The sequence below is a fragment of the Lissotriton vulgaris genome, unplaced genomic scaffold, assembly GCF_964263255.1.
Source record: "Lissotriton vulgaris unplaced genomic scaffold, aLisVul1.2 SCAFFOLD_3758, whole genome shotgun sequence".
Classification (NCBI taxonomy): domain Eukaryota; kingdom Metazoa; phylum Chordata; class Amphibia; order Caudata; family Salamandridae; genus Lissotriton; species Lissotriton vulgaris.
In genome coordinates, this window is record NW_028243073.1 from 118,717 (window position 1) to 144,562 (window position 25,846).

The 25,846-nt window shown below is 45.1% G+C and overlaps 1 protein-coding gene across 1 annotated transcript in view; it reads left to right on the forward strand.

Moving 5' to 3' along the window:
• The window catches only part of LOC147668714 (uncharacterized), a 91,842-nt gene extending 66,292 nt beyond the window's left edge, over window positions 1-25,550 (forward strand). The window contains exons 5-6 of the mRNA XM_086948487.1: window positions 7,650-7,762; window positions 25,427-25,550. Of these exons, the coding sequence (XP_086804613.1) occupies window positions 7,650-7,762; window positions 25,427-25,550 (237 nt within the window). The remainder of the gene's footprint in view (window positions 1-7,649; window positions 7,763-25,426) is intronic.
• The last annotated feature ends 296 nt before the right edge of the window (window positions 25,551-25,846 follow it).

Sequence of the window (25,846 nt, forward strand, 5' to 3'; positions counted from 1 at the left end):
GCTTCTTATAGAACAAACCAGCATAGACCCAGCTCAGTAGAGTCTTTTCCTGATGACCTTGAATAATTCTTAAACAGATTGTTTTAAATACCGTTTTCCTTTCATTTATTTTTAATGTGGGTGATGTTGCAGAGTCTATTTTAGACATTTTGCAGAGAAATGTGATTATATTTCATGCACCATCCCTAAACAAAGTTTTATTTTCAGATCAAAACAGGACCTCACAAATGAGAAAAGGGAGGGTGTTGCAGAGATTATTTGCAGTAATATTAGCGAACATGGCACTCTCCCTGAATATTAGATGTAAACACATTTCGAATTTGTAGGAGTGTGCTTCGGCACGGTCACTGACCTGGCCAAAGAGGGCATGAAAGACTTGAAATTGGATCATAAATTCGAAGCTATTACGAACAGGGGCCCCAAAAATAAGTTTGGCCTATGGCCCCAAAATGTTTTAAGATGTCCCTGTTTCTGGGCAGCCTAAAAACTAAAGCCAGTTAATAGAACACAAGCAGTGAATCAGTTACAAAGCAAAAATGCGATAAGCAGAATGCATTCCTAGGGAAGCTTTTAGCATATCCACAATATAGTTTTGCAGCAAGACCGCTTCACTGTCCAGTAGCCTTTGGCCTAAAAAGGGTCTTGATTTTCAATACTGACAATCAAATCGTCACTGTACCAGAGTTGGACAGATCTTTCACTGAGGGTGTGGCAAAAGGGCCTGCAAAGTGAATTAATTTTACAACCAGTAAGGCATCGATTTTTTATCAACCTGTCAAGCATCTGTAGTTCTAGGAGAATGTTAGTGTATGAAACATTAAGGCGAATGAGACTTAAGAAAACCTATATCATAAGACCGTGTTACAAAAACAAGTAAAATGGTCCTTGGGAACAGGTCCTTGATAGTTGTAGGCGTTTAGTACACATTATTCATGCCTTACACTGGCAGCGGGTGGAGTTTGACAGCATTCTGTAAGCTGAAGGGAGGAACACGCCAACCGATTTACAGAGGAGCTGATCTGTTGTAAAATGAGATGATCAAAAAAAGCCGGCAGTGCATCAGCCCCATAGTAGCTTTGATCCGAGGGCTGTTAATGGATGCCTTGAGCAGCGCATTATAAACACTGCAATCCGATCTGAATGGGATGTTGGCCGAGATCCTGGCAGCATTCTCTAAATGTGGATTGAATCTTTATGAGTTTAAATTGTCCTTCCCGTCCCAACCCCCTCCTTCCAGGAAATAAATTTACAAAGCATACCATGCCTTGCTAATGCAGACAGGTGTGCCTCCTGAATAAGGCCTTCCTGCCTGCCCTCCCCATTCAGTCAGTCCTCGGTCTGTTACCGCCCTTACTGACTAGGATGTACCAGAACCAGATGCAGTTTCAGTGATTCATATATAAAGTTTTGAGTCAGTAGGGTCAGACTTCCAAGTTTTGGTTCCCTGAAACAAAGGCTTCTTTAATCTGTGGCTAATCCTCTTCTTCCAGCGTTTTGAGGGCTGTAGTCATTGCAGCGTTCGAGATTTAGATGTACCTCCGCAAACCACACCATAATTTTGAAGTTTAGGGACATGTCAGTGGTGGTTTCCGCAGTTTTCGAGTTGGTCACCCAAGGTTCTCTGCCCGATGTTTACCTACTGCAAGATAATTAAATCCATTCTGAGCCACTTTGAGTATTCCGTTTGGCTAATGTACTAAGTAGCTCATGAATGTCAGTTCATTAAACTGTAGTTAGTTGCGCTGGTGAGCTTCGTCTGTGCAGATGTGGTTTACTGCTGTGTGTGATTACTCCGAGTATATTGCCTTTGATACCATCTCTGTATTGTGCTGTACGTAAAATAACGTTTGTCCCGAAATACTGACTTTCTTAAATGAGTTATATGCAGAGTGCATATTTTGCACAGGATATTGCACAGTGCTCTTAATAGTGGCATATCCACTGTCATTGGCCCTAATGCAAAGAAGGAAACTGGCCCCCTGGCCACTGTTTGTTTGAATTGTGAAATGCAGTAATAACCAGGGATCTATTGGCTTCTGCTATCTCAGCGCCATTACTTCTGCTCCCTCATGAAAACGACCCCCCTGACTGAACAAATACTGTCTTACACGATTGGCATTTTGGTTTCTTCCCAAGAAGGAGCAGGGAAACAGGCTTGCTTCTTGCGTTAGAAGAGTTTAGGCGTATCTTGGGTGAAGGAGGTGTCAGGCCTGACCCACGATGGTGCCACAGAGGCCATCATTATGCTCCACTTGTTTGTTTTAAACATCTATGTGCTTCCTCTATCCAGATTGATTAATTTCTTAGGTTGCCCTGCTTTGGCCTAAGCAGACGACACCCAGTTGTGTTCTTGCACCTAAATCCTCTCCTCTCTTAAACAGTGTTGCATAATTTCCTGCATGGAGTTCAGGTTTGGATGGTGCCTACTTTTTTTGGTCTAGCCTGTGACCGCATGCTCTCCTGCTTGTGAAGGAGCCCTCCCATTGCTTAAAATGTGTTAGCATAATGGTCACTCTTCTTTGCAGCCTCCTAATTTGGCAGTGCATGCTAGGTGCCACTTCCTTTTTAGGGCGAGGACTGCGTCGCACTGCGTAAGCAGTGGGCGGAGCTCTGAGATTTTATGTTTCTTAGTAAGGGGGCTTGAACTCGCCCCTCTTCTCCATTGGCTGGCCTCGTAAATGCTGGCCAGCCATTAGAGGAGAGGGGCGTCACTCTCTTTGAGCCCCGTGTTTTTCGGATTCGGGGGCGTGTTTTGTAGGTTCTTTCTATCTGTGACGTCATCCGTCACTCACCAAAAAACACGCCCCCGATTCCGAAAATTTCAGAGCTTTGCGGCAGCCATTTCTGCCCGACTGCGTCTGGCCCTTGCATCCCAGATGACATTTGGCAAGAAGTATGGAAGTACCACCAATGGATCTAAGATCCCGGCCCGTTCTAGGGTGAGGTAAGTCCTAACCTCGTGCGATCACTCCTCACAAAGGCCGTCGGTTTACCAAGGAGCTGTAGGCATATTATCACCATGAAGCTCTGTAGAGGGGCCCTTTCATCGACGGCGGCTGAAGCAGTGGGGGGGGAGGGGGGCATACAGAGTGAAAATGTAAGCGCTTTATACCTGGACTAAAAGAGGCAGGGTTCAAGCGCTTAATCTATAACAGACCTTTGCTACCCGGCTGACTAATAGGCAGCAAGCAAACAAAACTTTCGCGCACTGCACGTTTAAAATGACAAAATGCTCTGCACTGCTTAGCAAAAAGAAACTCGTACCCCGTGTACGGACCAAATCAAGGCTTTCAATGAATGAGGGCTCCACACTGAAACATTATAGCCCGGGGAGTTTTAGACCCGAAGGCGTCTAAACAAAACAACAAGGGCGTGAAAGCGGTGTCGAAGCTCTGAACACCGTGAGCGTAATTAGCCAGCAGCCGAAGGAAGGCACTGGGAAGGTAGCCAGCCTCAGGAACCTGAAGCGAGCACACCAGGACTCTCGCAACAATATGGAAAGGATAGGAGGGGTGGCTAGATAACAGGAGAGGCAGTAAGGGCAGGAATCCAGAAAGACAACAAGGAGAGGCAGAAAAACGCTGGTAAATGAAGAAAGGGGGCGTGGATTCAGGGGAAAGGAAGCCAAGCACCGGCTCCTTGATCGTTCAAAGTATTTAAAGGAAGGGAGTGTTAACAAACTCCACCTCCGCCAGCACAACAAGGGCATATCCACCATAAAAGCAGGCACTCAACCCTACGTGACTCTAAGGGACTATGCAGACAGCCTGATGCCTAACACCCCTCTGCCCCATTTCTAACCGTATCTCCCGTGTCTAGAGGACCAGCACTCTAATACTCAAAGTCCACTCTGCCCCTAATGCACATCCTGGCACTGTATGGATGAAGTTTCTTCTGCAGATCTACTTATGTGGCTCCGTCCCCACAAAAAGCCCCTCTTGGTAGAACCAGACACTGATCATGTACAAGGTATCGGTGACCACGCGAACCATCATGTGATTAGGTGTTATCGGGTAGTCATGACCAAGGTGTTAGGGGCGGTGTCCCTTGCATCAATAGTATCCCCATTGGAGAATTAGAACATCTGGCCCTCGGTGGCTGCTGTGGCTTGCTCACTAAGGAGTCTGAGGAGATTTAGAAGACACTTTCCCTACGCCTGCAATCTCCAAGTGCCAGCACTTGTTTCTTGGCCACAGGGAAAGCAGGAGATACTGGGTGCCGCTGAGGTGAGACCATTTACAACTCATGTTGCGGACCTGGCTTACTTGGAATCTGCAAACTGAAAACCAAATATACTTTTTAAGCACTTAATTCACAGGGTAGGGAGACGCGCATCCCAGGCTTCTCAAGCAGGGAATGAGGGGGTAAAGCTCAGCATATATGAAAAAATTATGGACAAATCCAGTGCCACTCTTTTATAGAAGAGAAGTACTTAATTATACCAAAATGGAATACAACTGAAAGAAATGTGCCTGTCGCTGCGGGGCTCCACATGCACCACAGGGAAAATGGTGAAAAGCATATGAGACGTAAAATAATTTCACAGGTGCGCGCATTCTGGATAGCGCCAGCAAACATCTGTGGCAGTCGCCCAGTCAATAACAGAAGAAAAAAGGTACCCCCTAGTTGCTTTCAGGTCCAAGAGGAGGGGGAAACAGCAATCATAAAGAGAGGACCTCTCAACTGACCTATATTACTTTACAATCTGGCCTCTTAGGGCTCATTAACCGCAACCAACGCAGTATCAGTGACATACAACAACTTAAATTCAAAAATATATTTGGCAGTTGGTTGCCTTGTAAAACACCTATACATGTCTTCGCTAGTTAAAAACTATCCACGTTCCATATTGCCTCGATTTGCAAATGTGGGCCACTTTTTTAAGCAATCTGATTTGCTAATCTGTGTGTGTGTGGCTCTGTGTGTGTGTGTGGCTCTGTGTGTGTGTGTGGCTCTGTGTGTGTGTGTGGCTCTGTGTGTGTGGCTCTGTGTGTGTGGCTCTGTGGCTGTGTGTGTGTGGCTCTGTGTGGCTGTGTGTGTGTGTGTGTGGCTCTGTGTGTGTGTGTGGCTCTGTGTGTGTGTGGCTCTGTGTGTGTGTGTGGCTCTGTGTGTGTGTGTGGCTCTGTGTGTGTGTGTGTGGCTCTGTGTGTGTGTGTGGCTCTGTGTGTGTGTGTGGCTCTGTGTGTGTGTGGCTCTGTGTGTGTGTGTGTGTGTGGCTCTGTGTGTGTGTGTGTGGCTCTGTGTGGATAGCTTTTTTATTAGGTGGCTCTATGTGTGGGTGGCGCTGTGTGGGTGTAAATCATTTGCGAGCGATTACGCTTTTGGCATTGTAAATGACAATGCCATTTATTTAACAATTAAGCTATTGGCAATGTAAATGACAATGCCATTTATTTATGATTTAAAAAAAAAATGTCATGAGCAATGCCAATAGCTCTACCTTTAATAATGCCGAGACCATTGCATTGTAAATGCTTGTTGTTTAATGTGTGTGTTTATGATTGCTTAGGTGTAAACCCCCCTGAATATAGGGTCTGGATCACGGCACCTTTGCTTAGATCAGGATGACATAGTGTGTGCAGAATGACAGGGGCCCGGATGTAAAAGGCAGGAGGTCAGCAATGCCAGCCTGGTGGCCCCAGAAAGGGAATAAATATGTTTCAAAATGCCACCTTGGTCCAGGCACTATTTTAATGACTTTCTGTGCCATCTTGTCAGTACCTCAGTCAAGTAAATGGGAGAAGAGAAGAAACAGTCTGTTAAAAAAACAGAATACAAAACACATTGTTTCTGCACTTTTTCCCATCTTCCATTCTAATTAAACACTTTTTTTTGCTGAGAGTAAAAAGACCTTTCTCCGCTGGAGCAGATATGGTTTAAATAGTAAAAGTGAAAAGCCTGTGGGTGCTTTTTAGGTCGGGCCTGGGCAGCGCATGCGCTTCTCTGCGAGCCATGATGATTTGAACTATGGAATAGAGGCCCGCCCACTCTCCACCCATATTTGTCATTGGCTTTTGTCATTGTCCGTCGTAAATGCTGTCTTCTGATTCATTAATAGGCTTGTTAGTCCCTCCTTAGTACCGCCTTGTCTTCATTCGAAACCTCCCATGAAGACTGGCCGTTTTACTGCGGTTGTTACACAGTGAGTCTTTTTTAGTCAGTTAGCACTATTTTCTTTAAGTAGTTTCTCCTACTGCAGGCACGACATGCTTTTCTGCAACATTCAGCGCACTATGCAGGATTCACCTTCTAAGCAGTCTGGGACAATGGCGGCTGCTTCTTTGAATAGGTCTTGCATTTGCAAGAGTGTGCGCCAGTGTATATGACAATGCCTTTTATTTATGTGTTATTTATCAAAACAGATAAATAAAAGGCGTTGTCATTTACAATGCCAATAACTTAAACTCTCGCAAATCCGAGACCTATTGCATTCCAAATGCTTGTTTATCATACTTACTGTGTGTTTTTACGCATTTCAGCAGGGGCTAAATGGGGGTGTCAGTGTTTGCTGTGGTCATCTCTTTGCCCCATCATGCAAATCTAATCTGTTCCAAGCACTGGTCTGAACAAGCGTACTTACTGCCTGTTGGAAGGGAGATAGGACACATCTTTGAATTTGTTATTAAAGGTCTGAAGTTAAGCATACAATGACTACGTGGGTCTTTGATGTATTTTTAGGCTGAATGAGAATCGTGTGACCTCTATTTTTTCTGGAACCATTCTAAGTCTTCTTTGTTAGCTCCTTCAATAATATTGGCGCCTTGTATGTGTTTCCAAGACCTTCTCAACTCGAGTACCTTGTCGAATTCCATGCAGGTCTACTTATCCGACCGCTCGACGACGTAGATCTAAAGGATAACACGTGTCCATGGAGCCTAAAAGCTGGGTACAGGGGCGTAACGCAAGCCCCTACAGTTCCTGCGGTGCATGGCACCCTCAACCCTTCAAGGGGTCCCCAATCCTTCAGGGGCCACTATTCAGCCCAGCGGCCCCCATCATATAGTTCAGGGGGGCCCCATTACTTTGTGTTACGCCACTGCTGGGTATGTTTCAGAAAAACACCCAGAATACTTTGCAATTCAATTTACATTTATCACCTTGCCTCCAGAAGGCTACAGATGGCAGCTTCTGAATAGGAATACAACATTTACAGATATATAAAATATGTGATCATGAAATAGACAACATTCAATGTTCAGCTGTCTTTGTAATGCACAATATCATTTATGACAATCAAATAGTAACGAAGAGTAGAACTCTGACAGTGTTCCAATAAGACATTATAGGCTATGAACATGTGCAAAATAAGATAATTAAAATCTATGCTATGCTATTATGACCCTGGAAGGATGAAAACACAATTATTTTATAAAAGTATAAATATTTCTCTTATTTTCACTCAACGAGGAACTATCATTTATCCATTCAAAGACGCCTAAAATCTATATCAACTTAAATTACTGGCATCGTGATAGCCCTGTTACATTTAGACCCATTACATTTTAGTTTTTTCAAATTAAGAATATGTTTCTACTTAAAGTAAAATGAATGTGTAACTCTGAAAATAAATAAGTCTAATGATGAAAAAGACCAAAATGTCTGTATTCATTTCTCAGCATCAACCTCTTGCACTTGTATTATGTTCCCAGAATTTTGTGCGCTGCAGTGTGAACCACAGTAACCAGGTCTGGCTCGGGCTTTTCCTCGCGTGTCCTAGCAGGAAGTGGACCTGGGTGAACGGCTCCGTATTAACCAGTGACTGGTGAGAACCTTCTCAATGCTGCTGCCATTGGTCAGATTTATTACGCTTCATGCTGGAGTCTTAGGAGCCAATGGGATGAGGATTTACATGTATGTGTTCTTTTACCAGCGTTCATATTGGCTAGGTGGTAAAGAAAGACCTGGCAGAAGGGACTGCTGGAGCCACTAGGGGGCAGACTTCTTAATTAGCTTCCTCTGTATGAATACTCAAGGCACAAACTCAGAAAGCGACTCACAACCTGGCGAATGACTTCTGCAGTTTCATTTACCCAGTCTTTAACAGCCTCAGTGGTCTTATGCATTTGACACTCAAGGGCTAATTTACGAGGCCCCTTGTGCCAGAGATTCACTTTTTTGACACTCAGGTGCTCCAATGGGCCACACAATATTTACAAGGCCACACAAAGTCACTTCACGTGGCTTTACATGGCTTGTAAATATGTGCCCCTTTCATGCAGAACTCTGCTGAAGGGCGTTCCATAGGTGTTGCTGTGGGTGTCCTAACACAACACCCATGGAATTTGAAGCAAAATGACTAGGAAGCATAAACCTGGGAATGCATTAGATTCCAAGCGCATCCTCACCGGTGGCATTACGGCAGTGCAATGAAGAGAAATGTTTTAATTTCTCCTTGTTTTTTCCTCTTTTTATGTGTATTGCAGCACATATAGAAAGAGGAACTTGCCGTAATTGATTGCTTTTGTGCAGAAAGGTGTTCCTTGCTGCACAAAATAAATCAGCCTGCAACACAGGCCCCCTTGCACCATGGCGCAAGGATGCCTGCATTGGCGCATGGCAGGTCATTATGCGCCATCGCAGTGGAAAAGGACAGGAATGAGCTGTATCTCAGTAATACGGAATATTCTTGCCCTTTTGTTTTGATGCAGGGCAGCAGAGCAAGATTCCTTGCAGCGCTACCCTATGTCAAAACCGAATATACCTCAATATCCCGCATTCTTTTACACCGCAGGGAATCACAACGCTGTCGATACACCTCCCCTCCCCCCCTCCGCAAGTCGTTGTTCCAACTTATGGAATAAAGGTATGCGGAATCACAACGCGGTCGTTATAATGACCGCGTTGTGATTCCATGCGTGGTAAAAGATTTGTTGTAAACGTCCAACACCGTCAAAACCTCATAAATGCGACCATCAATCGTTGCACGCCAGAGCTGTGTGCAGCTTCTATACTATGACCCCTTGCCTTGGTCCTCCAACATTGAAACAGTGACAATAATCAGATTGGCAATAGCATAGTCGAGTCAAAGTCAAAAACATTGGTGAATAAAAGGGAATGGAGGTGTTTAAAGCAATGTGCGTGGACGGTGCATATCCACTGCGATTAAATACACTCACTAATTTGCAGCTTAATTAACAGTATAAAAGTTCTCACTGTCTATGTCTATGTGGGGTTATTTATAAAGCATGACTGCTACTCCGAGGAGTGTCCTGGCGCTGCTGCCGAAGAGTGTCAGCGGGAGAAAGAAGGGAGAGAACCAGGGGCTGGAAAAAAGCCAGGTCTTGAGCTTTTTCCGAAACACACGCATTGCGTTAATGATCTGAGGATTAGTGAAAGTTTGTTTTAGAGGGAGGGGCCTGAGAAAGAAAGGGCTCTGCCCCCTAACCTTGCCTTCCTGGATCGAAGAATTCGGGCAAGACAGAGATTCGCAGAGCAAAGGTTTCTCTGGGAGGCATAGAACTTAATTCTGTCTTGTTGATAGCCTGGACCAGGTCCGTGTAGGGCTTTCTGTGTCACAAGCAGAGTCTTAAAGATAATGCTCTTTCTTACTGGAATACTTAAGAAGACATGACACATGAGAATAAAGGGGGACCCTGAAAATAGTTTGCGCTGCTGCATTCTGGACCAGCTGCAGCCTATCATTAAGGTATTTGGGCATTCCTAAAAAGAGTCCCTTCCCATAGAAAAGGCGTGAAATGATCAGGGCTTCAATTAGGGGCGTGAGGCAAAATGAAAACAGAAACTCCTGGAGAAGTCAAAGAAGGCCAGTCACTGAGTTTTCTTGAGAGTGACATATCTGTTGATCTTCGACATTGAAGCCCGGTGAAGCACTGTGGTCATGACATCCAAACACTTCCCACATGAACCATACTCTAAACCCACTCTAGGATCCAAACACAATGGCACATTTAGGCATAAGCAAGTCTCTCTCTCACTTCTCATCTCTCCACTCAAGGTTTAAGCACATTTACATGAACATCACCTCACAATATTTACATCCCTCTGGTCTTCACTCATGACTCCAAAAATACTCCTACGAAAAGCACACTAATCCCACAACTTCCCAATCAAATACGATGATGGTAAAATTATCAATAAGAGACTCTGGGCCATATTATCAAGAACGGCGCAAATATTATTGCCGCTTTCACTTCAGGAAAATGCAGCTAAAACAGCGATAAGGGGCTTGATCATATGTCATTGAGAATTCCAAAAGAAACCCAGGTTTGTGGTCCTTCCCACCAGAACCTGGGCTTCTATTGGAATTCTCTATGGCATATTATCAGCCCCTTATCACCACTTTAGCTGCAGTTTCCTGCCGCTAAAGCGGCGATAATGTTTGCACCGTTCTTGATAAAATGGCCCTCTGGGTCTGACTTAGATTTTGGTGGATGGGTTCACCATATTAAATATGACAGATATCCAGTCCGCCATATTACAAGTGCAGCATACCTAAATGCACTTGTGATAAGACGAAGTACCTGTCTGCTATACTCTAAACCAGGGCCTTTATCTCTCATTTAATTTGCTCCACTCCAAGCTCAAAAACATGTACACAGGCTCATGGAAAGAGCACCATTCCACTCCTGGGACAAGACCACAAGCACTCTTCCACACTGGCCACAATATACACCCACTTCCTTCCATCCAAATACAACCATAACTGTAAAGTGCTACTCATGACCAAAATGGTTTTTGAGCTTAGTTTGGGTACAAGGTGCTATCCACAGCCATCTATAATGCCATAGTATATAATACATGGAGTGAATGTATTTGTGGTTAACGACTCATGGTCTACATACGCCTTGCCTTGAAACAGATTTCATAGTGAACTGGGTTGGGGGAAGGGAGCAGGACAGGTGGAGCCAGCCTTTAAACTTGTGCACTCGTATGGAGAGCTTCAGCAAAGAGATAAAAGTGGACCGCCATAAAATGTTGGGCTAAATTCCAAGCATCACAAAAAAAACAAGTGTGGCAAATGTGCCATGCCCAATCAGGAGAGTGGTAAGGGTGCTGTATGTAGCTGGTGATGCATTCTGGATAATAAATGAGGCAGCACACATTCATTAGCAGACAGCACGATGTCAGTTTTAATGGCCACTACATGTGCGTAGACATGTAGTTTTACTGGTAAACTATGTAGGTCAAAAACGATGATGTGTGGAAATCGGGTTTCTTTTGCAACAAGTCAAGTGTCTTGTTTTATTTTGAGCCTATTCAAGTCTTTCGTGCCTCACACTTCTGAATTACAGCAAATGTGTCTGCTTTACTAATTGCTGATAAATTCTGAAATATGTGTATAATTGTTGATAAATTCTGAAATATATGTCCAATCATTACTTAAATGTTGTCGTGTAGTAGAAAGAAACTTACATCCTGCAGCTATTCCTTTCAATTCCTGTACCCCAGCAAGATTGTCACATAGATTACTTTTACAATATCCTCTCACTTTGCAGTCAGCGAAACAAAAGTAAACACCAGTTTCGCAATGAGCAGGGATTTGTCAGAAGACAGCCTGACATTTAACCTTTGCCTTTAACCCCTTGCATGCTTGTGACGGAACCGTTCCGTCACAAGCCTCGGTTGAGCTGTGCTTGTGACGGAACAGTTCCGTCACGGTCCGCTCGCCGCGCCTGCGCTGACGTTTTAATGGGCGGGCGGGTTTGTGGCAGAACTGTTCCGTCACAAGCACAGCTCACCTGCGAGCTGCGGCGGAGCGGTTCCGTCACAAGCGCGGAACCGCCGCGCGGCTGCCCCTCCCCTTTAGCACTGCGGAGGAATAGCCGACGCAGCGAAGGGGTTAAAAATGAAGCATATGTGCCACGTTAAAACCAAATTCTAAAGGCATATTTTCTGCTCATCCACCTTCTAAATTTGAGCATGGTCATTTTTGGGGGTTCTGCAGCACTTCCGCACTCCTACTTCAAACACCTATGGAGCCGCGGAAGGATACTCATTTGAAAAGAAAGCAGGACATGGGCCACGCTAAACTGGGGAAAGAAACACAAAAGGAAAGTTAAGCCGGCATGAACTAACCAAACAAAAGCTTGGAAGTGAAATTAACGATGAAGCCAACCAATAGTAAGCAATAGGCAGACTCTAAGCCCCCAGAAGCGACAGCTCATACACTGTCTCAGGCAAGACCTAAAGACTTGCACTAGTTTACCGGTAAAATAGATATTCAAGTTCAAGACACTTTGTTTGGTATACTAGGCAGTCTACAAATGAGGCCCAATTTACCTACATGAGCAATGTCAAGGTGCACTCCATGTCTTAAATTACAAACTCACAATTTGGTACTGCCTTGCCTTGAGAAAACTTGGTCCGGGAGCTCTGTGCTTGGTTACCTTGCATTCAGGATGTGGAACACCCTGCCTCAGGAGCTCAAAGAAATGGAGTCCTCTCCTTTCATAGAGCTTTAAAAACGCTTCTTTTTGATTAATTAGTGCTGGAGACCAATCGGCTTTGCCAAAGCTTTTTTTCTGGCTGGGTGGGCAGGAGAAAGGAGGGTGAGAGGCCTGGAAGCAAAGTAACATAGTGCCGGAAGGTAGAATCAGCACAACGCGAGCAAGCAACAATGTAGGTGGGAGCAATAACAGAGGCAGGGGAAGAGGACAAGAAACAATGCACACAGATTAATCCAACCTTGTGTAGCATAATCCAGAGCTCATGGAAATGCTCCATTACCTTCGGAATGATTTTGCTTTATATATAAAAAAAAAATATGGGGGGTGGTGGCCAGGGGTCGGAGTGACTCAGGGTCAGCGCCAGGATACCCTTGTGGGTGAAAATATGCTTTACAAATACACATACAATAACACACAACAGCCATGTGCAGTAGAGTCTGATTTAGCCACGTTGCCCTTCCTGGGTAACAGCTGCGCTCTATACGTTACCTTAACATAACATATTATCCAAGAAGAGATCACATTCCATCATTTTGGAGTAGATATTGGATATCTGACCTTCATCCAAGAGAGCAGAATTTAGCATTGAGGGAAATAGGATTATTAGTTGTGCAGGATATAAGGCCTATGCTAGTAATAGGTCCTCAAAATCCTCTTACTGGGAATCAAGCACCCAACTGTAGCACTTGACTCTCTCAGGGTAGGGAAGCAGAGTAGTTCATGGCCTACTCAGTACCATATTAAAACACTCAATAAATGATTGTCCAGTCAGTGCTTTTACTTTAAAAAAGGAAAAGAACATTTACTACACATGCACCACTAAACACCAAGCATTAGTTTACAAATGTATACATAAGGCAGATTGAAAATACCTTACATGATACTGAAATCACATTTGACCCTTAAAGGGTAATGACCCCTAAAATCACAGTCCTCCTCAAACTGATACCAGAAAGCAAATCACAGTATAGGAGGGTATCACTATAGATAAAACAGGCTTATTGGCTTTATCAAGGGTTCACTATATTAGCAGAACATCAATGCACATATTATAAACACCATCATGTTTTACGTAAATACAACAATCAATAATGTCCAAGTGTAAATAGGATTACTAATGTCAATAAAGCATTTAAATCTTGATAAGTAATCACTGTCAACATCATTATATCAATAAAGTATTTTAACATGAAAATAACATGTATCTGCATGCTTTTTATATACTTTCAGGCCACCTGAAATGCAACTGTGAAAGCACACCCTAGAGGGCAACACTTTCTGGCTAGTTAGAATGCAATCATCGAACCAACCCCTAGAGGGCGCTACACTCCATGAGTTTATATCTTCTTTATACACTTTCAGGCTACATGAAATGCAGCTTTAGAACCAGGCTCTGACACGGATCACTCACACCTGCACATGTGCATCCATATTGGTGTTTCATCAATGCTCGAATCACCCTCTGCAATGTAAGCATTTACCCCAAGACATGCATATAGTTTATCCTTCTTCCCCCACATATAGGATTTCCCTCTGTAATGACCAAAAGTTTGCAAGGTTCCAACAAACTAAATTAGAGTGGCAGGCGTCAGCCTACACCTTCCCGAATAGTAAAGTCTCACGCTCTCGCATAAGTCGTCAGCAGATTGATATGAATACCAACCCATGGGTAAGTGAGATGATAAAGAATTGTTTTCCCATGTCTGTTTTGATGTACTGTGGTCACAACATGGAATTTGACTTTTGCACTATAATATTTAAGAACTGGATCCCCATTTATTAGTACATTTATTCTTTTTGACTTTACTAAGAAATGTATGTAATACACTTACTTTTAGGGGCTTTCAGCTAGCTCTCTACATCAATTGTTCTGCCATTGTGTCATTCACATTTTGCTCCATCCACATGAGCAAACAGCATGAATTAATGGGTCAGTGGACTATAGTTATTGACTAACTCACTGAGTGACGGCATTCTGGAGTATATTTGCACTTGTTTTTTTCCACTGCTGTTCAGTGCCCATGCCTACTATGGCATTGCCTACTTTTTGTGACCCAAAAATATTTGTGCTTTAGCCAATGCTTCTTAAGGTCTGACATAAGGCAATTAGCTTTCAAATTAACTAAACACACAGGGGCAGATTTACAAGCCCCTAACGAAGTTTTTGCATCACTGTTGCATAACTTTTTGTGACGCAGTGCTGGTGTGAACAATGCACTACATTACGGCCCATTTACAATGTGACACATCTAGGGAGATGCGTCACCTTGTAAAGCCCTGAGCCACATTATACCTGCGTCAGGTGTAATGTATGCAGGGAGGGCGTTCCCACGCAAAGAAGCCTCGTAGAAGTGACACAGTGAAATCTCAAAGATTTCACTGCGCCACTTCTAGGACGCCACTGCAGCAAAACCCTATGCCTGCTTGGAGCAGGCATAAGGAGTGATGCAGTGTATTGTGAATAGACCTTCATATGCACTGCTGGAGCTGTGTCATGCTTGCGATACGACTCCAGCAATGCTAGACATTTTTGCCAACTGATGCGTCATAATTTCTGATGCATCTGTTAATCCTTGCGCCATGGTGGTGACAGGCTTTCGCATGGAGGCGCAGGGAAACTGACGCAGCTGTACAGATGCTTCTTTTTCTTGTAAATCTGCCCCACAAAGATTTATATATTCCTATGTATTACCCCCAGAAGTGCTCACCACTGTGTAGTTATAGTTAGGATGGCGCTTCCATGCGAAATAACTTCTTTACAAAACTTTCAAAAAGCGTCCTCTTTTTTCTTTGCTCCTTCATGGAAAGTTTCGGGGTGATCCATCTAGCAGGGGTTGAGAAAATAGAGGTCTCACAAATCAAAATCTCTGTGCAATTTCCATAGGTATATTTGAAACGTGCCAAAGCTGCTGAATGGAATGACACCAACTTTGCGGAAGGCGGGATCTTGGTCCAGAAAGTGGGCTTTTTGGGATTTGGTGTAAATATGTTCAGTAGAGCAAAGAAGTTTTTAAAAAAAATTGTATATCTGGACGGTTTTGCTTGCAGGACTCTTGTGAGAGTTCCATAAGCACAACTTTAAAAAGAAAAGAGCATTCTGATTGCCCTAGAGGGACCTTTTTCCCTTAGTCCACCTCAATCCCATGGGAGTGAGGGAGTCGCAGAAGTGAGTGCTCTGATTGGCTGGCCGCATTACAGAACTCTAGGGCATAATCTCCTGTCCTGAAAATGTTTCAGCAAAAATGTATTTTTAATTCTTGTGGTCGCGTGGTACTCCAGAAGGATCATGCCACAAAAAATGGCGCCGCCATTGTATCTTTTTAATTAATATGAACCCTGGGGTGCGCCAGGCGAGGAGTTAATATATATGATTATTTGCGGAGAGAGTTATGCTTGGGGCCTGCCACCTTGAGCTGATTTCAGCCCTGGGAACCCCATCCCCCAGTGTCCCCCATGTAGCTTGCACTGCTGCTGCTATACTACAGGAAGTGGAAGCTTGCACTGCTGCTGCTATACTTATTAAAGCGGAAGCTTGCACTGCTGCTATACTACAGGAAGTGGAAGCTTACACTGCTGTGCTATACTGTAGGAAGTGGAAGCTTGCACTGCTGCTGCTATACTACAGCAAGCGGAAGCTTACACTGCTGTGCTATACTGTAGGAAGTGGAAGCTTGCACTGCTGCTGCTATACTACAGCAAGCGGAAGCTTACACTGCTGTGCTTCTGTAGGAAGTGGAACCTTGCACTGCTGCTGCTATACTACAGCAAGCGGACGCTTACACTGCTGTGCTATACTGTCGGAAGTGGAAGCTTGCACCGCTGCTGCTATACTACAGCAAGCGGAAGCTTACACTGCTGTGCTATACTGTCGGAAGTGGAAGCTTGCACTGCTGCTGCTATCCTACAGGAAGTGGAAGCTTGCACTGCTGTGCTATAATCTAGGAAGTGGAAGCTTGTACTGCTGCTGCTATCCTACAGGAAGCAGAAGCTTACACTGCTGCTGCTATACTACAGGGCTTGGAAGCTTGCCTTGCTGCTATACTGTTGGAAGCGGAAGCTTGTGCTGCTGCTATAAAACAGGAGGCAGAAGCTTGCACTGCTGCTGCTACATAGTAGGAAGTGGAATTGTGCACTGCAGCTGCTATACTACAGGAAGTGGAAGCTTGCATCGATGATGTTACACAGTAGAAAGTGGGATCTTGCACTGCTATACTACAGGAAGCGGAAGCTTGCAATGATGCTGCTCTCCTGTAGGAAGTGGAATCTTGTGTTGCTGCTGCTGCTATACTACAGGAAGTAGAAGCTTGCACTGCTGCTGCCATACTGTAGGAAGTGGAAGCATGCACTGCTGTTGCTATACTACAGGAAGTAGAAGCTTGCACTGTTGTTGCTATACTGTAGGAAGTGGAAATCTTGCACTGCTGCTGCTCTACTACAGTAACTGGAGGCATGCACTGCTGCTATACTGTAGGAAGCAGAAATGTTGCACTGCTGCTGCTACACAGTAGGAAGAGGAAGCTTGCACTGCTGCTCCTATACTACAGGAAGTGGAAGTTTTCACTGTTGCTGTTATACTACAGGAAGCAGAAGCATGCACTGCTGCTGGTAGACTACAGGATGTAGAAGCATGCACTGCTGCTGTTATATATATATATATATATATATATATATATATATATATATATATATATATATATATATATATATATCATACGTTCTTATATAGCGCCTTTCACCGTAAGGTCTCAAGGCGCTTGCTTTGGGGACCCGTCCTGGCTTTTCCCTGTGAGATAACCCCTACTGGGCATCCCTAAGGTGAAAGCCAGGCATCCCATCGCGGTGGGGCCGTGGTGGAGATTAAGCAAGCTATTGCCCAGAGTTTCAGAGTGTGAACCCATGATTCGAGTAGGCACCGAGGCGAGAATTATCGAGTCCGTGGACATTTTGAGCTCAAGACCCTGCCGCGTTGGGGATTGAACCCTGGTCCCGGGTCTGACCTCTGCGTCCGGGCCTGCTACCTCTAACCGGTGAGCCACACTTCTCCTATACTACAGGAAGTGAACTCTTGCGCTGCTGTTATACTACAGTAAGTGGAATCTTGTACTGCTGCTACTATACTACAAGAAGTGGAAGCTTGCACTGCTGCTATACTATGGGAAGTGGAAGCTTGCACTGCTGCTTCTATACTACAGAAAGTGGAAGTTTGCACTGCTGCTCCTATACTACAGGAAGTGGAAGCTTGCACTGCTGCTGCTATACTACAGGAAGTGGAAGCTTGCACTGCTGCTGCTATACTACAGGAAGTGGAATCTTGCACTGCTGCTGCTATACTGCAGGAAGTGGAAGCATGCACTGCTGTTGGTATATTCCAGAACATAGAAGCTTGCACTGCTGCTGTTATCCTACAGCAAGTGGAAGTTTGTACTGTTGCTCCTATACTACAAGAAGTGGAAGCTTGCAGTGCAGATATACTACAGGAAATGGAGGCCTGCACTGCTGCTACTATACTACAGGGAGTGGAAGTTATCACTGTTGCTGCTGTACTACAGGAAGTGGAAGCTTGCACTGCTGCTGGTATATTACAGAACATAGAAGTTTGCACTGCTGCTGCTAAACTACAGGAAGTGGAATCTTGCACTGTTGCTGCTATACTACAGGAAGCGGAATCTTGCACTGTTGCTGCTATACTACAGGAAGCGGAAATCTTGCACTGCTATATTATAGTAAATGAAATTTTGCACTGCCGCTATACTACAGGAAACAGAAGCTTGTACTGCTGCTGCTATACTACAGGAGGCAGAAGCTTCCACTGCTGCTGCTATACTATAGTAAGCGGAAGCTTGCACTGCTGCTGCTGTACTACAGGAGGCAGAAGCTTGCACTGCTGCTGCTATAATACAGGAAGTTGAAGCTTGCACTGCTGCTGCTATAATACAGGAAGTGGAATCTAGCACTCCTCCTGCTATTCTAATGGAAGTGGAATCTTGCACTGCTCCAACTATACTATTGAAATCGGAATCTTGCACTGCTGTTGCTATTCTACAGGAAGTGGAAGCTTGAACTGCTGCTGCTATCCTACAGGAAGTGGAAGCATGCACTGCTGCTGCTGTACTACAGGAGGCGGGAGCTTGCACTGCTTCTGCTATACTACAGGAAGTGGAAGCTTGCACTGCTACTGCTATACTACAGGAAGTGGAAGCTTACACTGCTGCTGCTATACATCAGGAAGCTGGAGCTTGCACTGTTGCAGATTTCTGTGGGAGAAGAAAGTTTGTTTTGCTGCTGCCCAGTTATGACCTGTCCCAACATTAAAGGAATTGTCCATTGTGGCTGCCCACGCTGTAGAAATTCTGTGAAGAAGGGAAGCTTGCATAGCAGTCGCCCTTTCTTCATCTTTTCCCCCAGACAATGCAGTTTGCAGTACCTATCCGTCTTGTGCCTGTGTTTTGTAAATGACAGAACCTTGTTCTATTTCACCTGCTGACGTTACCTGTCAAGTGCTGCTTATTTGTGTCGGTGAAGCTTGCACTGTTGTGGTCCGTATTTTTCCTGTGTTGTGTGCTACTGGACATTGTTATAACACTTTTCAGCATAGAAAAGCCAAAAAGACTGGCATTGGCAAAGCTTTTTTTAATGCATCATGTGTATGAAAGATAGCTCTCCCAAACTGTGTGTATTTTTGGGTTTTGCAGGTTAACTGGGCAGCCTATTTTCTGTATGGACTAAACCATTTTGTAATAATGTAAAACACAACTGCCGAATGGCTCTGTGCCAGGTGTGTGACACCTCAGGGAGGCTTAACTTTTTTGCAAAGTTCACTTTGTATTTTCTGATTTGTTGAGTCTATACATGCAGCGCTGAAAACAAAAGTACAAGTCTCAGAATGCAGCAAGCCATTTCCTAAAAGCATAGAGTACGCCATCCATAGTATCACAAATAGTTCAGTGTGAGTGACAGCATTCTGCCCTTTCATAAGGATCACATCCACACACACACTACTTCACTTTGGTGTCAAGAGACTAGTATGGCAATGTGTGCTTTTTGAGGCCAAACCATATTTTTGCTTTTAGCTATTTGTTTTTTATTAGATTGATGAGGGGTCAGCAATTTTGCAAAAACCATGACAGAATATAACAAACATTGACAAACCCAAAAGGCTGATGAATAACACCAGAACTATTGCCTTTGCCAGTGTTTGTTTTCTACTACTGCTTGTCTGGGAAACTCTTCCTTTACTCTTCCGGACGAGGTGGGGGCATGTGGGCTTTTAATGGGCACTGAGAAAAAACAGGCACCAGACAGTCACCAGCCTCCCCAAATCTAAACAATGACAGAGTAGCTACTATGTACCCAGAGGGTGAGTCCATGGGTCGGGGTTAGCCTGCACTGTGTTCACTTGTGCATCTACACAGCAAGCACATGACCTTCAAGTCTTGTCAGAGCAGCCTGCAGGACCCCGGCCAGGAGAGAGGGCAGGCAGCAGTTGCAATGGCAACGGAGCCCAAGGCTGCGAAAGGACCACTTCACCCAAATTAGTGGCCATTTTTTAACCACCAAACCAGGGGATGGGGGCTCCATCTCTTTGCATACCTTACTATGCCACGAACAGTCTTTGCAGCTTTCGTGGGGTGCACTTGCATGTCAGTTAGGGTTCAAGTCCTAAAAAAAAGAAGTGGGGGGATGCTCCAAGTTAAGTGATGTTACCGGAGTGACGTCACAACAGGAAGTGACGTCACAAAAGGTAGTCCCCTCTCATTACAGGGCATGCTACACATCAGTGGGGATCAGACACAGCGCCGCTCTTCATGTAGTGACTCCCCTGAGTGAGTTGAGGCAAGGGGGAGTGGGGATCACTATATCACAGTTCACAGTATCACACAAAGACCTTCGGTGCACTCACGCATACACCAAACGCACAACAAGGATCTTTAGTGGTAAAATCGAACTGGTTTGTAACGCCATAATTGTCCAGCTTTTGGGCAGGGGGGACGGTGTCCACCCTGTAAAAACCCGGTAAAATAAGTGGGGGAATGCCATCCACCCGCGCGGTACCTCGAGCCCTGTTGTCAGTGATATAACACCCTGTCTTGAGGAGGTTCACAGGGAAGGCTCCATGTGGGCGGAGGAGCATCACCCCAGTGCTTTCTCGCAGTGCTAGAAGCAGAAACATAAAATGGTATTAATAACAAAAATGTTATGTTTTTGCTTCTTACACTGTGAGAAAGCAGAAGGGTTTGGTTGGGGGTGGGGAGGAGTGGCTTACCCACTCTGAGGGAGCTGACTGTTTGGTCTGCCCCAGGGCTGACCAAACCAGTCATTTTCTCCATGTAGGGTGTATGCAGCCTACATGGAAAAAATGGCCTGCCAATAGACGCCTGTGTGGTCAGTGTCCCAGTCAATCACAATGCTGCCATTGCAGCGCTGTGATTGACTAATTGCTAAGGGGAGGGGAGGGAGTCTGCCTGGGCTGCTTCCTGTGAGGAGCAGAGACGACGCGGGACCGGACCAGGCCGGTTAAGGTAATTTGACTTTTTTTTTCTTCATTATTAAAACCCAGACCCCCCCCCCACGTTACCCCCTCCCCGTGCGATCTCCTTTACCCGTCCGCTCCACCCCCCCGCGAGTCATGCCGGCCGCGACTGGAGGTTCAGCCATGCGAAGGTCGCAAATGTGCTGGTGAAAGTCACTGCGGCAGGAAGTGGAATCTTGCACGGCTGAACATCAAAGACCAGCCTTCACATGCTACTTCCAGGCAGGGGCGTCACTAGGGGGGTTGCTGGGGGTGCGGACCGCACCAGGTGACACCATCCGATGGGGTGACACCGTGACATTCAAGCATTTCAGAAACTCGTGCTGACTTGTGTGCCAGCTCTGCTGCTCCAGGGCGCTACAGGCTCACTTGCCAGCAGCTGGCCCAGATAGTTAATAAACAGTTAAATCTCTCTGGCTCTGAGACTCAGTGAGGTGCTACAATGTTACAATCCGCGTCGAACTGCCCTGGCTAGATTTAATTTGCAGTCGTGGGGCGTCCGTGGCACGGCTGTGGCGCAGAGGAGGACTTATAATCGGATGTGACCTCACAACCAGCTGCCTGAACACAGGAAGTGCGGCCCCTGGTAGTTAGAAGCGGCGGGACTCAAGAGAGACAGTGAGTCGAGCTGCTGCCTCAGCTGGTGGTAATCTTGAGTCCCGTGGATCGTGTCACAACAACCTACTGGTAACACTTTGCCTCACGAGTAAACTGCCTGGCTAATTGATTGAATGTGCCTGCTGAAATTCTCTCTACAATTAAAATAATCATTAGAAGCGCGCAGAGATGAATTGAGGAAAAAACTCCATCCAGTTAGCCGACCTTAGGAGTCTTGTTACTTCGATCCCTGTGCCTGTCGGGGGATGGCGGAGCTGGACATTGGACAGCAGTGCGAAGCCTACCACTGGAGCCAGCTAAGCTAAACATATGATACCAAAAAAGTGAGCAGTTAGTGCGGATCCCAGGAAACCTAAAAGGGCTGCCTGGCCTGTGCTTTTCGAGAATGCCCAACATTGATTACTGCCATGTTAACCCGCTCTTTAATACACACTCTTACAAAGAAGACCCTAAGTTAACCAATTTTAAAAACTGCCTGGCTGTGGCAAAAAAATGACCTCCTGGGCTACACGTGCTGCTGTCCATCCTCTGTAGTGGCCTCTCGAGGCTTGCATCTGATCGCGGCCGGCATGAGTCTGAGGGCAGCTAGTAGGTACTGAGTGTCTTTAAAAGACACAGGCACGGCTCTCAAGCCCAAGTGGTGCCAGTTGACTTCAGTAACACGTGGGATAAGGGACCCTCGGCTGGAATGCTGAAGGGGAAAGCAGCGAACAGGAGTGGGAGGTGTGTGGGCACTAAGAAACGGAAGGCGGCTGGAAAACAAGCCTTTGTGTTAAAAGGTCACTTCTGTGAGTGTCAGCGACACAATCAAACACCGGGACATCCTGGAACGATATTATTGGTGCTTGTATGTGATTCTGACCTGAGTAGGCACAGTTAGTTGTACTTTCCTTGCTCTCCTTAAGCGTACGTGAAATCTCAGCAGCGCGGGCTGCGGGTGGTCACGTTTGAGAGTACAAACATCACCCCCCTGGTGACGGTCTCGCTGTGACGCACTCCACTGGACGGGGCAGGTTCATTCAGTAAAACCCTCTGGTCAGAAGTTGAACACTAGATCCTTGTACTTCTACATATTAATTTCATGTTTAGTTGTTCACTTCACACAAACCTTTTTCTGTGTTCTCTCATCTCAACGCCCTGTATTGTCCAATCACACATAACCCACGTTATGATGTCACATCATACCTGTTCATGTGTATTAATATGATGTTATGGAATGATGGTGCAGATTTGAATTGGACAGGAGCAGCTCGTTTTACTTTCACCTGTGTGAGGGCCTAGATCTTGTTGTTTATGTAATAAATAACTTTACTACACCTCGACTACGTGTTTCAACAATGTGGCAAGGCCCACAGGTCCTAGTAATCATTCCAGAGGCTCTGTGGAATTCTAGGGTCCGAATTCAGTGCACTGTCTACTGGGGCGGTGTGATGCCAGTCCAGGCGGTTTAACGTTCCGTTCACTTATTGCACCCAGAATCGCTCATCTGCGGAATCTGTACCGGGAGCTGGCCCCTGCAAATGTCTTTTAAAAGTGAATATGCTGTCCTGCATATATTGAAAGAAATTTGGGCATATTCTAAGCCAGAAGGTAGAATAACATGGTGTGGAAATTAAAACATGCATATTAGCAAAACACCAACACAAGTGAAGTCGTTCCACACAATTCTTTAAAATACAGTCTATAGAGTGGGCTTTGACTAGCCCAAGGAGTAGTTCTGTCTCGCCTCATGCTATTTATTGGCTGTATCATACCGCCTCCTATGGGGTGCTTGAATTTCAGTGTATGAGGGACTAAACAATGTCGCAAAAGCACACAAAATCATCACCCATAGGATTCTTTATCATGTCTGCAGACTGTGCAGACAGCCACACCCATACACTGCGTCATCACACATAGCATTCTTCATTTCATACATGCATACTATGCAGAAAGTCACTCACATAATCATCACATATGACATTCTATATTTCATACATTATTATTTCAAACCTGCATCCTATGCAGAAAGTCACACACGTACATTTATATGTTCACGCATACACACAAGCACACCATCCACTTGCTTAAAACAACAAGCGTTGGCAAAGCCAGAACTTCTGGCTTTAATGTGGAAATACATGGAAATAACTGCCACAACACTAATGGGCACATGCATCAACCTATTTAGGAAGTGCAAACGGTGCGAATCGGTAAATTCGGCCGTTTGCACTTCCTAAATACGTTTTTGGGATGCATGAAACAATTTTTCAAAATTCGCTTTTTTTTTGCATTTCCTAAAAATGCAAATGCATTTAAGGAATCGCATTTGTGCGATTCCTTAAATGCAATGCATCAATTTTTTTTAAAAATGCGAATTTTGAAATAGGAAGTGCAAATTAACACGAGGTTGACCCTCGTGTTAATTTGCGAAATTCTTTAAAAAAGCACAAAAATGCATTTTGGAAAGTGTCATGTTACACACACACATGTCCTTAGGACATGTGTGTGTGAAACATGCACTTTAAAATACATTTCAGGGGTGCAGGGGGGGTCCTTTGGACCCCCCTCTGCACCCTTGCAATGCATCAACAAATTGCGAATTCCAAAAAAAAGAAATGCAAAACGGCATTGATTCCTATGGGCCTCTAGGCCCATAGGAATCAATGTAATGCCATTCCTTAATTGTGATTCGCAATTAAGGAATCGCAAATTCCGAAAATTAAGAAATCCTAAAAAAAAATAGGATTTCTTGATGCATAGGATTTTGCAATTCCTAAATTGCGATTCCTTAATTTTCGCAATTTAGGAAAATGCAACTTCCTACAATGATGCATGTGCCCGTAAGCTCCTTGCGCTCGCTGTGCCAGGACTACTCCCACTTGTGCAAACTTCCAGCACCTGTCTGCAGCTAGGGATCGTGACAGACACTTAGCGACCCAGCCATCAGCAGCTGCTATATTTTATTTTACCGCCTGCAACCCCACTGACTCAGAGACACACTTGATAAGTGTAAAAAAATTAAACCGGTTAACCCTGCTACATTGATAGAAATGTTTATGTTAATGACTCGCGATGATTTATTATCGCAAAGGGTTAATCCCTGCTGGAAAGTCAGAACGTGTACGTGTACAATGAGTCATGCTGTATACTCGCAAACAGTATTTCATGAGGCTTGATGATACCTGTGAGTTACTTTTCTCACAGGGATCGTTTTTTTAACTTGTGGAGCTTGTATTTTTGTATAAATAGGCTTGCACAGGTGCGTGCTCGGGTACGGTGGGGCAGGAGCTCGTATTAAACCAGCCAGGCCGGCGGGGAAGCTCACCTAATTCCGCCGTTTGCACCTTAAGTAAACAGCCAGCATTGAGCTGCCTGCATTTGAATTCTGCTTTCTCCGGTGACGGTGCTTCCCGAGTCCCGCTCCCTCACACACTGCAAACGCCACCTTGTGTAACCCAGCACAGGTTTATTACCCCCCCTGAATTGTTTTCTAGCTCCAGGGCTAAGTCGTGAGGGGGCGACACCATGAGTTACCGCACTGGGTGACACCAACCCAAGTGACACCACGGATTCCAGGTGCCAGGATTGGCAAATCCGGCCTTGGTTTCTCTCAGTTTTGAGCATTGTAAATCTTACCTGTTGCAGCCGCAAAAAAAGAGACAAGCACCTCTCTCGACCTGTGCTCACCTGTCATGTGTTTGAAGGGAGTAGCAAATGGTGTAGCAAGCTTTGCACGGTTGGCCGTGACATCGAGAATAATGGCTCTCAGTTTGACCCTTTTAGGAGCTCTTAAACCACTTTTCTATTTAAGATAGAATGTAGCTTGCAGGGTGTGATTTACAATGAAATGACAGTTCTTGGCCTGACTCTGTCATGTTTTCCTGCGCAGGTTCCAGGTCACCGGTGACAATGATGAAGGGAGCTGTGGGGCCACAACGAAGACATCAACCTATTCCGAAAGCTGTCTCGTGGAGGCAAACTGGGTCTGTGAGAAGGATGCAAAGAGACCTTAGACTCTGGAGACTGTCTTCAGTGGGAGCGGCAAATAAGCGGCCCGAGTGACCATGGTGGAGACAGCTGACCAGTCAGCAGAGCTTCTCTGTATTTATCCAAGGGGCAGTCAACAATTCATCAGAGTTGTTTAATTCTTATTTTATATGGAGTGTTCCCTTCTTTTAAAAGAGAGATAATTCATTCATAAAAGACGTCTGAAGACCAACACTCCACACCGTGCACTTGGATCTAGGCACAGTGAACCATGCAGGATCACAGCCCCCTCCCCCCTCACAGGGCGCACCTCTGCACAGGC